Raw genomic sequence first — 17,187 nt, forward strand, 5'->3', positions numbered from 1 at the left:
TTTTTAAAATATTAACTTGCATATGCTGTTCTAAGTAATCTAAAATGATTGTATCTTCCATTTATTTAATAACAAATAAATAGGATTAAAATTAAAAAAAAAAAATATGCCAACATAATTAAAATTTATCTACAGTAATATTTATAAACGTGACTGATTTTTTCATCTTTTTTATTGGAATAGTTCTTGAAATTAACGTTATCATGTTCGTGTCAAAACTCAATTTTAAATGAACATCACACAAAAGAAAAAATTCGTATTATTTTTATCTAGCGTTGTGATGATTCATCACTGGTATAATTACACAGAAAATATTAAACATATTTATTTCGCTTTTTTTATTTTAGTCATATATTTATTTGAAAACAAAAATGTAATTAAGCAATGATTGGTAATTGATAGTAAATAGAGATAACTGTCATAAATGTTTAAGAAAAATGAATAACTAAAAAAATATAAATTAATAGAAAGAAAATAAACGAAAATGTTTGAGTTCAATAATAATTAGTACACTGCAACTTCAGTTATATTCAGATACAAATAAATATCATGTGCAAATATATTTTTTTGTAAAATAAAACAAAAATGTTTCGAATTAATTTAAGAAAAGAAAAACATGGTTACAGATAATCTTAATTATTATAAAATTAAATGCTTATTTTTATATTTCATAAATTACCATGAGTATATTATAATTTATTAAATACAGCAGTTATTTTTTCTGGAAATTTGAGAGAATGCATTACGGAAAGAAATGATTCAGGTTGCCCTTATCACTATCGTAATAATTATTATGGTATTCTTCGAATTTTAATAGCAGTAAAGTGATATGAAGCCGACTCAATCAGCACGTACAAGTTATGATAATTTTTCCAGCCAATTCGTTCGTCAGTAGTTGAACAGTATATATACAACAATGAAATCATCTATTTAGTTTCTCAGTTAACGAATGTAAGTATATTCAATTGGTTTTTTTATCTTTATAATTTTCACCACAGTTATTTTGTAATTTTTAGTCTTACTTTTTAATTAACTAACGCAGTAATTGATTTTTTTTTTTTATTTATACAATTAATTTTGTACAATTGTACAAAACCAATTTCATATTTTTTTTTTTTTTTTTGTATCTAAAACAATTTATTATTCTAATAAAAAATTCATTGAAAGATGATTTACGATTATTTCTATTGAATTTAATTTCGAATTATCACCAATAAAATAAGATTTTTCATTAAAAATTTTTTTTTTAAATTAAAATAATTTACAATAATATTAATATATATATTTATTAATTATAGTGTGTTGCTGAATTGTCCCTCAAAAATATGGGTGTTAAAAATCTACTGATGATGCAGGCTAATTTAGTAGCTGGTATATTTATGCTTTTCGCAGCATGTAGTCCTGTGATTCCTGTAAGTATAAAAACAGGATATAAGAGACAGTATAAAATAAAAAAGCTGTTGATATTAAATTTTCTCTGAAGTTGAAATAATTTACAAATACATATCGTTCAATTTCATAGGGCTCTAGTGAAACGAATTTACCAACAACTTCGACAAATGATAATGATACTGTTGATCCATCGAATTTAATCCAAAGTCAGATTGAGCTAAAAATTCATACGGCTATATCAGTTATATTAGACAAATATTTTATTGACGAATTAAATAATAAATTATTGCAACTGAATAATACAATTAAACAAGTTAATCAAGATAAAGAACAAACACTTGCTGAGTATTCAGAAATAAATAAAAAGTATACTAAAAGTTTAGAAAGTTTAATAACTTGTGGAAATCGTGTTTTATCATTGATTGATCATCAAGATAACTTGGAAAAAAATTTAACAATACTTGAATTGAAAATACAAGATATTATTGATGAAAAAAATAATACGAAAATTGAAATGAAAAATATTATTGATAATAAATTGCAATCAGTGATGTGCTCAAAAAATCAACAATACTCAAATATATCACTTGAATTAGAACAGAAAATTGATGAAAATAACGGAATGATTCAAGAGTCAATTGCTTTAGAGGAAGAACGAGCAGAAAAATTAGAAACAATAGAAAATGAATGTCAATTAAATTTAACAAATAAGCAGCAGGAAGTTGAAATATTGAAAGAAATACTTTTCGAAAATGTTGATGAATCAACTGATTTATTAAAGACATTGACAGTTATTATGAAATTCAATGAAAACAATGTACCAGATGATTTATTGGAAAAGAGACGAAAATTATTTGAAAAACGATATTATAATGAAGAAGTGGCAGTTGTGGTTGGTAATTTAAGAAAACGATTTGATTATATTGCTTTGAGGTCTAATAGCCAATTTCCTAATAAATATTTTTGTAATAAAAAGATATCTTTTTATAATTCGACCATTTGCGCATTTGTCAGTGAAAATCTGGATAGTTATGAAATTGATCTCAGCGAAAGAAATTTGGCTGTTCTTCCAAAAGATATATTTACTGGCTTAAGAAATCTGAAAAAGCTTAATTTGTGGTACAACCGAATAGATTATCTTGAGTCAAGCACTTTTAATAATTTATCAAATCTTCAGAGACTTGAATTGGACAGCAACAATTTAACAGCATTATCAAGCGGTACATTCAATGGTCTTGAAATACTCGAAGTATTGGACATGTCAGGGAATAAACTAAATTGCCTTCAACCAGGTACTTTTAATAATTTATCAAATCTTCAGAGACTTGAATTGGACAGCAACAATTTAACAGCATTATCAAGCAATATATTTAACGGTCTTGACAAACTCGAAGATTTAAATCTGTCATGGAATAAACTAAATTCTCTTCAACCAGGTACCTTTAATAATTTATCAAATCTCAAGTATCTTCGGATACACAAAAATCATCTAACAGCATTATTGAGCAATACATTCAATGGTCTTGAAAAGCTAGAAGTATTAGACCTGTCATGGAATAATCTGAATTCTCTTCAACCAGGTACCTTTAATAATTTATCAAAACTTCAGAAACTGGAATTGGACAACAACAATCTAGCAGCATTATTGAGCGATACATTCAATGGTCTTGAAAAGCTAGAAGTATTAGACCTGTCATCGAATAATCTGGAGTCCCTTCAACCAGGTACATTTAATAATTTAAAAAATCTTCAGACTCTTTATATTTACAAGAACAGTCTAACAGCATTATCGAGCGATATGTTCAATGCTCTTGAAAAACTCGAATTATTATATCTATCATCGAATAAACTAAATTCCCTTCAACCTGGTACTTTTAATAATTTATCAAATCTCAAGAATCTTTATATACGCCATAATAATCTAACATCATTACCAAAAAATATATTTACTGGCCTTGAAAAACTTAAATCCCTAGGCTTGTCAAATAACCGACTAAACCATCTTGATTTAGATATTTTTTATAACTTACCAGCACTTTATTATCTTGATATTCAGGAAAACAATTTAACAACAGATTCAATAAATATATTGAAAAATATATATAATGTTCCAAATTTTCAGCTGTGGTTATAAAATCGATAAAATTCTATCAAAAGCAACATAAACTTCATCATATTTTATAATTATAATAAAAAGATAAGGTCGATTTGTTAGTTTTCTAAAATTGAAAAAGTTTTAAAATATCAGTTTTTATAATTTTCTGATCATGATTTAATATGTTTAAAACCCCTATCCCTCAATAAAACTTTCGTTGAATTTTTTTATAAAAAACTAATAATTAGAAATTAAGGTTTAAATGATGATAAAAATAGAATATTATTTTTCATGTGATTTGGTACATTGAATGTTTTCTTTGGTGGATCAATATCAACATTTTCGTATTTTATCAATTCAGTTAAATCGCCAGTATAATTGTACTGCAGTTGTATACAATAGCAGATTTAAATTGTAAATTAATTGAAATCACCTTTACATTTTTATCACATGGATTTGGTATACAAAATATTTGTAAATTTTATAAATTCATCTGTACAGGCTGTACGCCACAAAAAAAAACAACATATCTTTATAAATTTAAATTTAATATTACGTCATTAAAAGATAATGTTGTTGATGATAGTGCTGTTGATGATGATAATGATAATAATGAAGAATCATCAGTTAATATGTATTATGAAGCAGTATTACGACATGGAAATTAATGATAGTTATTTATTCTATTTTGTATAATTGTTGACTTGTATTACAATTAAACCAGATTATCCAAAAGTCATTCCACTATTTAAATTAACAATTAATAAATTCAAAAGTATCTGGTGGTATTGATCAATTTTATTTGTTGTTTTAAATGTACTAAACGTTTTAACATTTTTTTTTGTTTTAAAACAAGTCTTAGCATATACCTAAATAGAAAAAAAATTAACAAAAAAAAAATATATATTTAAATGGTATCATGTTAGTTAACCGATTTTAACAAAATATTTTTTTCAACGAATATGATTTTATGTAGTATTTCATAATATTTATTGAGGGCTTTTGATAATTAATATTCATACTTATTTTATATAATAATTATTATGTATAATACTTACTGTATGACCGTCTTGTTTAATAAAAAAAAATATAACATGTATATTATTGTCTTTATGTTAAAACAATTAAAAAAAAAAAAATTATAATATTGGCATCAATTTTCATCATTTTTTTTTCAGATTAAAATAGATCAGATTAGATCTAAATAGATATGAAGAGATCCGTACAGATCTGCCGAGGTCTGAGAAATTTTGATATAGTCCGGTAGTACGCGTAGATCAAAAGAGACCTGCCTAGATACTTTTAGATCACGTGGGAGCAGGGATCTAGCCTGATCTGTCGAAACAGATCGAAAGAGACCCCGAAAATTTTTTCCCGGGGATGATGTTATTCGTGATATTGAAAGAGAAGTTAATGTCATGTGGCATACAGTTGATACAACAACACGAAAAAACGTACTCAATCACCTATAGAAATATTTACTAAATAATTCGACAACTTGAAAAAGAAATTTTATAAATTTAGCCGAAAATTATAATGCCACAAATAATAACAAATATTTTATAATGTATCATGATGCTGCTAATGATAATCAGTTGATTTTTTTTTTTTTTTCATTTTAGTTCAACTTCAGCACGACATTGAATGTATCGTATAATTTTTCCTCTTCATTTATTCGTGTTAATTGTAATTATTCACCTTTTTTTTTTCTTCACTTTCTTTTTAATAAATAACGAGATTAATTTAAAATAAAATATTATTAAATTTTTACAACTTATTTTGTAGTCAAGTATTTTTTTGTAGAAAAATTTGTTTTTTTATTTTATTACAACGATAGAAGACGCTTTTTTTATTTTCCATATATTAGTTGCTTTGTTGAATATTGGTTGTGTATAAATGTAAGATACTTTTTGCGTAAAAAATAATATCATCAATCATTCCAACAAGAAATTTCATTATCGTATAATGGATAGTAAAAAGTTGGGTAAATATTTTTATAACTTGTAAACCAAATAAGATATTCGAAAAAAAAAAAAAAAATACAAACAAATGGTTAAATTAAAAATCTTCAATAGATTCATCACTAATTTGAGTGAATAAATTTTTTTATTTTTTTTATTTATATCAGATATATAATCTTAACAAATTTTTTATTTTCAATATATATATTGAATTAAAATTTTTAATCAAGAAAATTAATGATAAAAAAAAAAAAAAAAATGTTTATAATAATATATGTGATTCATTTGAATGGCAAAGTTAACTTTCTAAAATAATATTAACGTTATGTCATTAAAAAAGCTATTTGAAATGCATAAAATTTAATTTTGTCAAATATCTTTGACGTTCTATTTCAGCATCAGTAGAAATTCTAGTATGAGTAGATTTAGATATTCCCGAAGATTTTCTGACTGAAGTAACACCAGTTTTAAATAAATAAATATTTTCAATGTTAGAATTTTTAAATGAATCATTCTCAATACTGCTTATGTTATTTAAAGACAAATGTAAATCAATGCATTTGAGATTCTCAAAAGTACCTTTTTTAATTCTTGTTATTTTATTAGATTCCAAACCTAAATATTTAAGATTATTCATTGATTTAAATGTACCAGCTTGAATAGTCATTAATTGTGTATTTGTTATAATAAGTTTTTCAAGTTGTGGCATGCATGTCATTGAATTTGCTTGTAAATTTGTAATCATACCATTTTTATAACGAACGTCAGTCAATGAATATGGTATTTTATATGAAAATGCATTTTGACAAATACCAATTGTATCATTTCCAACAACTTCCAAGGTTTTTAAATTTTTAACCCCCCAATACTTGACTGAGATATTGTAAAGTTTCTTCAACTTCAATTTTAAGATATTTTAAAGATGGTAATTTATCAAATAAGCTAGCTTTCAGTACAATTGGTCCAACATTTAATTCCAAATTTTCTAGATTTTTCAAGCCCTCAAATGATTCTGGATAAATTGTAAATACATGGTTTGTTTGATGACATATTAATGTTTTTAAATTTATATTTATATTTGAATTCTTAAATGCATTCCTATCAATTGAATATATTTCTCCAGATAATTCAAGTGGCTTATTTTCCAAAAAAAAATTCATCTTAATACAAAGCTTGTATCTTATATACTTATATCGAACTTTCATAAGATTCACCGATGTTAAAGTATTAAATTTTTTACAAATTGTAAATGGATCTTTATCAAAACAATCTGTTTGCATATTAAATTCATCAGCGATCCAAGCATTAATGTTTTTTAAAACTTGAATATTATTATAAACATACAATATATCAAGATCCATGTTTGAAAATGCTGAATTTTCAATTAATAATAATTTATTATTTGATATATCCAAGTATTTACATTTAAGACCATAAAATGTGTATTTATTAATCGATATTAACTCATTGTAACTCAAATCAAGCATTGATAATATTTTATTTTCAAATGATTTATCATCAATTAAATTAATTTTGTTATGATTCAGAAAGAGATGATCTAAATGAATTAATACTTTAAAAATATTTTGATCTATATGTGTCAATTGATTTGATGATAGATCCAAAGATTTTATATTTTCCAATCCATAGAATGACTGAGATGTTAATGCATTAAGCTTACCATTGATTATAGCAAGATGTTCTAATTTTTTCAAGCACGATAATTTCATTGATCCGAACTTTGTAAAAGTACTATTTTTGTATTCAAGACTTTTAATACCAAAATTGATAGTATAACATAGACCATAACAAATGTTAACTGTATTATAATTCACAAGTACCAGCTCTTCTAAACTTTGAAGATTTGAAAATGATTGACATTGAAATTCTTGAGGTTCAATCATTGGTATCTCGAGAGCTATCAATGATTGTAAATCATAAAAAACAGGTGTTTTTAATTGAATTGGCTTTGTTTTAATTTCGAGAACTTTAAGATTCGGCAATCCTGCAAAAGATTTATTGCTAATAGTAAATTTGTCTGCGGCAGAGCTCATCTGCAAAGTTAAAATTTTCAAATCTTTGAATGCATAATTGTCAATTGATGAAGCCTCGTTGTCTTGTATTTCGAGTTTTGGTATTGACAGAAAGCTAGAAATATCAGTGACTGAGTTAATGCTCTTATTTTTAGTTTTACAAATTTTATATATACCATATTCACTCAAATAACACCAAGATGATTCTTTTAAATGAATGGAATTTAATTTATATGTTACTCTAAAAATTTGGCTATCATTGTGGCTCGAGCTCGTTGCAATATCGAATGTTATAATGTCAAGTAAAGCCATTGTAATAGAATAATTAATTCCCCATTTAAATGAATTGAATCTTAATATTTTATTTTCCATGAGATCAATGATATTTATACGTGCGGTATTAAATGCACCATCAACAATACCAATTATTCCACTTTGTGTTAAATCAATAAATTGACATTTAATATTTCGAAATGATCCTTGTTCAATTATTTCCAATGAATTGTGGCTCAAATTGACTAATGTTAATTTACTATTATCAATTTTTAATGCTTCATTATCAATTGTACTTATTGAATTGTTACTTAAATTTATTATTTCTAAACTTTGAACATTGAATACATTTGAAGGTACATGAGTGAGTTTATTATTCGATGTCAGTGAGATGGTTTCCAATTTTTTTAAACCATTAAATGCACCAGGTTCAAGAAGCATCAGTTCACTTCTCGTGATGATTATACTCCGAAGATTTCCAAAACACACAAATGAATTATGAGGCAGTGTTTTAAACAAACCACCTGTATAATGAAGTTGTAATAGATTAATAGTCTTATTTTCTTTTGTTGAATAACAAATATTTGAATCATGATTATCTACAAGTTCTAATTTATTTAAATGCAATTGTTGATATAATATTTTATCTATGTGTCGTGCTGTTTCATTGTCCAGCTTTATTTTGAGATACGTTAAATTTTTAAGCCCATAAAAACTATATGGATTAAGTAAGACTGATGCTGAATTAATTTCTAAATTTTTTAGATTTTGAAAATTTAAAAAACAGCTTGAATCAATATACAGTCGTCCATCAGTTAAATCTAGTTGAAGTGTTTCGATCGATGGAGATGATATGCCATCGAATGCATCAGATAGAATAGCATTGGCTTTTTTATTTATTATTTGAAGACTGTTTGAATACCATTTTATAATTGAATCTTTTACAAGAAAATTTTTCCAATTGCTAGACTTTGTATATATATCGATTGCTGTAATAGGCGTTGTATTAAAATGAGTTTTTTCAGAAGCCACAAATGATGAATACTTTATTATTAACAAAAAAATTCCAATGTAATACATTGTGTAATTTTTTTGATACACTGATTTAGATGTGTCGCTTTGCTCGTTTATATATGCATAGACACAACTTATCTTTGACGTCAGCTATAGTCATTTTTGACATAGATAAATAAAAAAAATATTCCATGACAAAAAAAAAGGATTAAAAAGTTTTTATATATAATAATATATTTGATTTTTTATCGAATGAAATAATTATTTTTTTCGTTAATTGTTATCTTTACATGAGGATATTTTAAATACCTTGGTAAATAGTTAAAAAAAATATAAAGAAGATAAATTAATTTCGTTTTACAAAATTTCAATATTATTATTTTAAGTATTTTTTTTTTTATCTATTGGAATAATTTTCAATATCCTTTTTTTTTTATATATTTTTCATAAATTTCCAGTATTATATTATTATTATTATTATTTTTTTATTAAATCTATGTACAAAATGTATTTAATTTATTGGATAAATTAAATTGAATTGAATATTATTTTCATGTTTATTTTATTTTTTTATTGATTAAAATAATAATTTACTCTTTCAAATTTGATATATAAAATGATATAAAATTTACATATTTTACAAATAATGGATAGGCATAGGTATAATACCCTTTTTTTTGTTTTTTTTTTTTTCTATATTTTTCATAAACTTTTAGTATAATAATAATAATAATAATATTATTATTATTATTATTATTTTATTAAATTTATGTACAAAATGTATGTGATTTATTGAATAAATTAAATTGAATTGAATATTATTTTTATTATAATAATCTTTATATTTTCATGTTTATTTTATTTTGTTATTTTTTAAAATAATAATTTACTTTTTCGAATTTGATATATAAAATTTACATATTGTACAAATAATGGATAGGCATAGGTATGAAAAATAATACAATATCACTGATTAAATATTCAAATTGAGACGAATATTTTTAATATTTTTTTTGCCAAGCTAAATGACACACGGAGGTCATAAATTAATTTTTTTAATGTCTTAACTTGTGCATGTTTTATATTATCTGTAACATCGTGACTTTTTATGTCGAGATTATTATAAAATAAAAAGTCAGCAGTTTGAGATTTGTAAAATAATTAATTTACTGAGTAAATTTTTTTAATTATATTATACATATATATTGTACATAATTAAATAAAAAAAATTCACCACATGACAATAAATCAAAAGTTATTCTACTGATGCGGCTGAAACTGTATATGAGAATCACGAGTTTATCACATGACCAATCATTTGTAAAAAAAATTTTCCAATAAAATGCTCATTTATAAATTGAATTAGTTTAAATTTTGCAATAGAGTTTTGAATTTATTGGAAATAAATGAGCACCAGAAAATTCAACTTTTTGATGATGTAATTGAAGTGCAAATAATTGTATCGTTTGATATAATTTTGTATCTGTTTTTTTCCACAATAATTTCATGCGGATTAATTCTCCTGTATGAGTCGCCTATTAAATAAATCATACAAGTAAATCAGCGTATTTTAAATGTTATCATGAATGTATACCATAAAAAAATATCTTGATAATATGATAATTTTTGTAATTTAAATGAGAGCCAATTTTTTAAAAATTTATATTTTGTCGTAATAATAAATCAATTGTATTTATAAACTATAAAATACAAGATAAATATTTAGTATTTAATTTAAAAAATTGTTTTAAAATTTTATTTATATTTTTACGATAGAACCACCATGAAAAGCACAATTGTAAATTTACAATACTTGGTATTGATATGCCATGTAAATGGGCAGAAAATATGGCTGGTTTAAATTTTACAAAACAAAATAACAAATATTATAATAGTAAAATAACAACAGCTAATAAATTGGCTCATTATAGTGTTGAAAATATTATTAAAAAAATTAAAAAACGTATTAAATCACGTATGGAACTTTACAATGGAATTCGACAACTTGAAAAAGGAAATTTTATAAATTCAACTGTACAGCTAATGCCACAAAAAATAACAACATATTTTTATTAATTCACATCATTATAATATCATGTTGTTGATGATAATGCTGCTAATGAGGAATCATCAGTTGATATTTTTTTTCGTTTATACATTTCAATTCAACTTCAGCACGATATTGAATATATCGTAATTTTTTTCTCCTCATTTATTCATGTTGATTTTGATCCTTTGCTTTTTTTTTTTTACTGGCATTTTTTATTATCATTAATAATCTAAATTATTCATTGCAATAACTGTTCTAATGTAATTATGATTTGCATGAATTATTTATTATCAATGTGCTATAACTTATAAGTTAGGTGGATAACAGGTAAATATAAACTATAAATAAATTAGATAAATACATTCATTCGTGATAATTTTAGTCATTCAATTTTTTTTTTTTCTTTTCTTTCTCTTCAATAAGTAACGAAATTAATTCAAAATAAAATATTATTAAATTAGTACAACTTATTTTGTAGGAAAATTTGTTTTTTTATTTTATTACTATGATATATAGAAGACACTTTTTTCATTGTCTATATTAGTTGATTATTGTAAGAAACGTATTGTGCGTAAAGAATAATATCATCAATCATTTCAACAAATAATTTCATTATCGTATAATGGATAGTAGAAAGATGGGTAAACATTTTTATAACTTGTAAACCAAATAAGATATTAAAAAAAAAAAAAAAAAAACAAGTGAATGGAGTAGTGTACTAATCAGAGTTCTGTGACAAGGGGTTACAATCAAATGCTTCATCATTATGTTGAGTGAAATAAATTTTTTTATTTTTTTTATTTATACGATATATAATCTTAACAATTTTTTTACTTTCAGTAAACAGCTTGGAAAAATTAAATCTAATATGCTGTAAATTATTTGATTAATTTGTTCAAGTACATATGAAAGACATTATCATAGAAAATAAAATTTGTAATATCGAATTAAAATTTTTTAATCAACAAAACTAATGATAAAAAAAAAAAACAATGATTATTATGTGTTCCATTTGAATAGCAAAGAAAATAACTTTCTGAAATAATATTGACGTTATGTGATTAAAAAAGCTATTTGAATTGCACATAATTCAATTTTGTCAAATATATTTGACGTTCTATTTCAGCATCCGTAGAAATTCTAATACGAGTAGATTTAGATATTCCCGAAGATTTTCTGATTGAAGTCACACCAGTTTTAAATAAATAAATATTTTGAATGTTAGAATTTTTAAATGAATCATCCTCAATGCTGCTTATGTTATTTAAAGACAAATGTAAATCAATGCATTTAAGATCATCAAAAGTACCTTTTTTAATTCTTGTTATTTTATTAGATTCCAAACTTAAATATTTAAGATTATTCATTGATTTAAATGCACTAGCTTCGATTGTCATTAATTGTGTATTTGTTATAATAAGTTTTTCAAGTTGTGGCATACATGCCATTGAATTTGCTTGTAAATTTGTAATGTTACCATTTGTATAACGAACATCAGTCAACGAATGTGGTATTTTATATGAAAATGCATTTTGACAAATACCAATTGTATCATTTCCAACAATTTCCAAGGTTTTTAAATTTTTTAAACTCCCCAATACTTGGCTGAGATATTGTAAAGTTTCTTCAACTTCAATTTTAAGATATTTTAAAGATGGTAATTTATCAAATAAGCTAGCTTTCAGTACAATTGGTCCAACATTTAATTCCAAATTTTCTAGATTTTTTAAGCCCTCAAATGATTCTGGATAAATTGTAAATACATGGTCTGTTTGATGACATATTAGTGTTTTTAAATTTATATTTATATCTGAATTCTTAAATGCATTCCTATCAATTGAATATATTTCTCCAGATAATTCAAGTGGCTTATTTTCCGAAATAACATTCATCTTAATACGAAGCTTGTGCCTTATATACTCATATCGAACTTTCATAAGATTCACCGATGTTAAAGTATTAAATTTTTTACAAATTGTAAATGGATCTTTATCAAAACAATCTGTTTGCATATTAAATTCATCAGCGATCCAAGCATTAATGTTTTTTAAAACTTGATTATTATTATATACATACAATATTTCAAGATCCATGTTTGAAAATGCCGAATTTTCAATTGATAATAATTTATTGTTTGATATATCTAAATTTTTACATTTAAGACCATAAAATGTATATTTATTAATCGATATTAAATCATTGTAACTCAAATCAAGCATTAATAATATTTTATTTTCAAATGATTTATCATCAATTAAATTAATTTTGTTATGATTCAGTAAGAGATGATCTAAATGAATTAATACTTTAAAAATATTTTGATCTATATGTGTCAATTGATTTGATGATAGATCCAAAGATTTTATATTTTCCAATCCATAGAATGACTGAGATGTTAATGCATTAAGCTTACCATTGATTATAGCAAGATGTTCTAATTTTTTCAAGCACGATAATTTCATTGATCCGAACTTTGTAAAAGTACTATTTTTGTATTCAAGACTTTTAATACCAAAATTGATAGTATAACATAGACCATAACAAATGTTAACTGTATTATAATTCACAAGTACCAGCTCTTCTAAACTTTGAAGATTTGAAAATGATTGACATTGAAATTCTTGAGGTTCAATCATTGGTATCTCGAGAGCTATTAGTGATTGTAAATCATAAAAAACAGGTGTTTTTAATTGAATTGGCTTTGTTTTAATTTCGAGAACTTTAAGATTCGGCAATCCTGCAAAAGAATTATTGCTAATAGTAAATTTGTCTGCGGCAGAGCTCATCTGCAAAGTTAAAATTTTCAAATCTTTAAATGCATAATTGTCAATTAATGAAGCCTCGTCGTCTTGTAGTTCGAGTTTTGGTATTGACAGAAAGCTAGAAATATCAGTGACTGAGTTAATGCTCTTATTTTTAGTTTTACAAATTTTATATATACCATATTCACTTAAATAACACTGAGGTGATTCTTTTAAATGAATGGAATTTAATTTATATATTACTCTGAAAATTTGGCTATCATTGAAGCTCGAACTCGTTGCAATATCAAATGTTATAATGTCAAGTAAAGCCAATGTAATAGTATAATTAATTCCCCATTTAAATGAATTAAATCTTAGAATTTTATTTTCCATTAGATCAATGATATTTATACGTGAGGTATTAAATGCACCATCAACAATACCAATTATTCCACTTTGTGTTAAATCAATAAAATGACATTTAATATTTCGAAATGATCCTTGTTCAATTATTTCCAATGAATTGTGGCTCAAATTGACTAATGATAATTTACTATTATCAATTTTCAATGCTTCATTATCGATTGTACTTATTGAATTGTTACTTAAATTTATTATTTCTAAACTTTGAACATTGAATACATTTGAAGGTACATGAGTGAGTTTATCATTCGATGTCAGTGAGATGGTTTCCAATTTTTTTAAACCATTAAATGCACCAGGTTCAAGAAGCATCAGTTCACTTCCAGTGATTGTTATACTCCGAAGATTTCCAAAACACACAAATGAATTATGAGGCAGTGTTTTAAACAAACCACCTGTATAATGAAGTTGTAATAGATTAATAGTCTTATTTTCTTTTGTTGAATAACAAATATTTGAATCATGATTATCTACAAGTTCTAATTTATTTAAATGCAATTGTTGATATAATATTTTATCTATGTGTCGTGCTGTTTCATTGTCCAGCTTTATTTTGAGATACGTTAAATTTTTAAGCCCATAAAAACTATATGGATTAAGTAAGACTGATGCTGAATTAATTTCTAAATTTTTTAGATTTTGAAAATTTAAAAAACAGCTCGAATCAATATACAGTCGTCCATCAGCCAAATCTAGTTGAAGTGTTTCAATCGATGGAGATGATATGCCGTCGAATGCATCAGATAGAATAGCATTGGCTTTTTCATTTATTATTTGAAGACTGTTTGAATACCATTTTATAAGTGAATCTTTTACATGGAAATTTTTCCAATTGCTGGACTTTGAATATATATCGATTGCTGTACTAGGCGTTGTATTAATATGAGTTGTTTCAGAAATCACAAATGATGAATACTTTATTATTAACAAAAAAATTCCAATGTAATACATTGTGTAATTTTTTTGATGCACTGATTTAGATGTGTCGCTTTGCTCGTTTATATATGCAGACACAATTAATGTTTGACGTCAGCTATAGTCATTTTTGACATAGATAAATAAAAAAAATATTCCATGACGAAAAAAAGGATTAAAAAGTTTTTATATTTGATTTTTTATCGAATGAAATAATTATTTTTTTTGTAAATTGTTATCTTTACATGAGGATATTTTAAATACCTTGGTAAATAGTTAAAAAAAATATATAGAAGATAAATTAACTTCGTTTTACAAAATTTCAATATTATTTTTTTATTAAAAGTATTTTTTTTTTCTATCCGAATAATTTTCAATATCCTTTTTTTTTTATATATTTTTCATAAATTTTCAGTATAATATTATTATTATTATTATTATTATTATTATTATTATTTTATTAAATCTATGTACAAAATGTATTTAATTTATTGAATAAATTAAACTGAATTAAATATTATTTTCATGTTTATTTTATTTTTTTATTGATTAAAATAATAATTTACTTTTTCAAATTTGACATATAAAATGATATAAAATTTACTTTCTGTAGAAATAATGGATAGGCATAGGTATTAAAAATAATACAATATCACTGATTAAATATTCAAATTGAGACGAATATTTTTAATATTTTTTTTGCCAAGCTAAATGACACACGGAGGTCATAAATTAATTTTTTTAATGTCTTAACTTGTGCATGTTTTATATTATCTGTAACATCGTGACTTTTTATGTCGAGATTATTATCTATATAAAATAAAAAGTCAGCAGTTTGAGATTTGTAAAATAATTAATTTACTGAGTAAATTTTTTTAATTATATTATACATATATATTGTACATAATTAAATAAAAAAAATTCACCACATGACAAGAAATCAAAATTTATTCTACTGAAACTGTATATGAGAATCACGAGTTTATCACATGACCAATCAATCATTTGTAAAAAAAATTTTCCAATAAAATGCTCATTTATAAATTGAATTAGTTTAAATTTTGCAATAGAGTTTTGAATTTATTGGAAATAAATGAGCAGCAGAACAACATATATCTTTATAAATTTACATCATTAAAATATCATGTTGTTGATGATAATGCTGCTAATGAGGAATCATCAGTTGATATTTTTTTTCGTTAATACATTTCAATCCAACTTCAACACGATATTGAATATATCGTAATTTTTTTCTCCTCATTTATTCGTGTTGATTTTGATCCTTTGCTTTTTTTTTTTACTGGCATTTTTTATTATCATTAATAATCTAAATTATTCATTGCAATAACTGTACTAATGTAATTATGATTTGCATGAATTATTTATTATCAATGCGCTGTAAGTTAGATGGATTACAGGTAAATATAAACAGTAAATAAATTAGATGAACACATGATTTCCATGACAGAAAAATTATTTTATTTATCAAATGGTATAAAAAAAAAATTTCTTATTAGTTTATTACTTATTATAAATTTAACTATCTTATCACATTATTTTTTATTGTCATGAAATGTAAAAATTGTATACGCCACATTCTAGCATGATGATTATTTTAAAACTGTTAAATTGTACTTCAAATATTATTTTCTTTATCTTTTGAGTAAACTAAAAGTTCAGTAAATTGATCTATAATTCATTGGTAAAATTTTAATTAAAAATTAAAAAATGTATTTATATCAGGTTATTAAGTTAATCTACAACAGGGATACTGATATATTGATTTCGAGTCGATTTGTTTTTTTTTCAACTACCTACCACTGAAATAAATTATTTATTTACTTTATTAAACTTTTATTTTATTTTCACAATAAAATTATGCATTTAATTTAATTTAAAGTACTGAATAAAGTTTTGAAATATAACACTCTTTCAATAATCAAGTGTTAATTTTATATTTTTAAGATTTTTAATTCTAAATAAAGTTCTTTTTAGAAATATATTTAGAACTTTATTTTTATTTTTTACAGATTTTTTTTTGATATTTTTTTTTGAGAACTTTTTCGAGAATTTTTTTGAGAACTTTTATTAGAACTTTTTTTTGAGAACTTTTTTGAGAATTTTTTTGAGAACTTTTTTTAAAACTTTTTTTTGAGAACTTTTTTGAGAATTTTTTTGAGAACTTTTGTTAGAACTTTTTAAAAAGTTCTAAAAAAAGTTCTAACAAAAGTTCTCAAAAAAGTTCTCAAAAGTTCTAAAATATCAAAAAGTTAGTGAAAATAAAAAT

The 17,187-nt window shown here is 23.6% G+C and overlaps 2 protein-coding genes across 2 annotated transcripts; one reads left to right on the top strand and one right to left on the bottom strand.

Annotated features, from left to right (window-relative positions):
• Positions 1-903: 903 nt before the first annotated feature.
• LOC122849460 (leucine-rich repeat-containing protein 15-like) lies at positions 904-3,557 on the top strand. The gene is made up of 5 exons (XM_044148160.1): positions 904-951; positions 1,299-1,412; positions 2,105-2,325; positions 2,407-3,372; positions 3,515-3,557. Exons 2-5 carry the CDS (start codon positions 1,326-1,328, stop codon positions 3,555-3,557), a joined length of 1,317 nt encoding a protein of 438 aa, XP_044004095.1. The 5' UTR covers positions 904-951; positions 1,299-1,325.
• A 2,189-nt stretch (positions 3,558-5,746) lies between these two features.
• Positions 5,747-14,936, bottom strand: LOC122849461 (chaoptin-like). Its single transcript, XM_044148162.1, has 7 exons — positions 13,824-14,936; positions 13,331-13,604; positions 12,200-12,586; positions 7,874-8,506; positions 7,290-7,453; positions 6,028-6,346; positions 5,747-5,754 (listed from the first exon to the last, which is right to left on the bottom strand). The coding sequence occupies exons 1-7, from the start codon at positions 14,934-14,936 to the stop codon at positions 5,747-5,749; spliced, it is 2,898 nt and encodes a 965-aa protein (XP_044004097.1).
• Positions 14,937-17,187: the final 2,251 nt, after the last annotated feature.

This window comes from Aphidius gifuensis, linkage group LG2, assembly GCF_014905175.1.
Source record: "Aphidius gifuensis isolate YNYX2018 linkage group LG2, ASM1490517v1, whole genome shotgun sequence".
Taxonomy (NCBI): Eukaryota; Metazoa; Arthropoda; class Insecta; order Hymenoptera; family Braconidae; genus Aphidius; species Aphidius gifuensis.

What these genes read in the sequence shown, in the direction of transcription:
- LOC122849460 (XM_044148160.1), top strand. Translation starts at nt 1,326, where the DNA reads ATGGGTGTTAAAAATCTACTGATGATGCAGGCTAATTTAGTAGCTGGT. An exon ending in TTTGATTATATTGCTTTGAG is followed by an intron (nt 2,326 to 2,406) that starts GTCTAATAGCCA and finishes CGCATTTGTCAG; the next exon opens with TGAAAATCTGGATAGTTATG. An exon ending in AAACTTAAATCCCTAGGCTT is followed by an intron (nt 3,373 to 3,514) that starts GTCAAATAACCG and finishes CCAAATTTTCAG; the next exon opens with CTGTGGTTATAAAATCGATA.
- LOC122849461 (XM_044148162.1), bottom strand. Translation starts at nt 14,936, where the DNA reads ATGTATTACATTGGAATTTTTTTGTTAATAATAAAGTATTCATCATTT. An exon ending in TGGTGCATTTAATACCGCAC is followed by an intron (nt 7,454 to 7,873) that starts GTATAAATATCA and finishes AATCTTTTGCAG; the next exon opens with GATTGCCGAATCTTAAAGTT. An exon ending in TTCAAAGTTTAGAAGAGCTG is followed by an intron (nt 6,347 to 7,289) that starts GTACTTGTGAAT and finishes TTAAAATTGAAG; the next exon opens with TTGAAGAAACTTTACAATAT.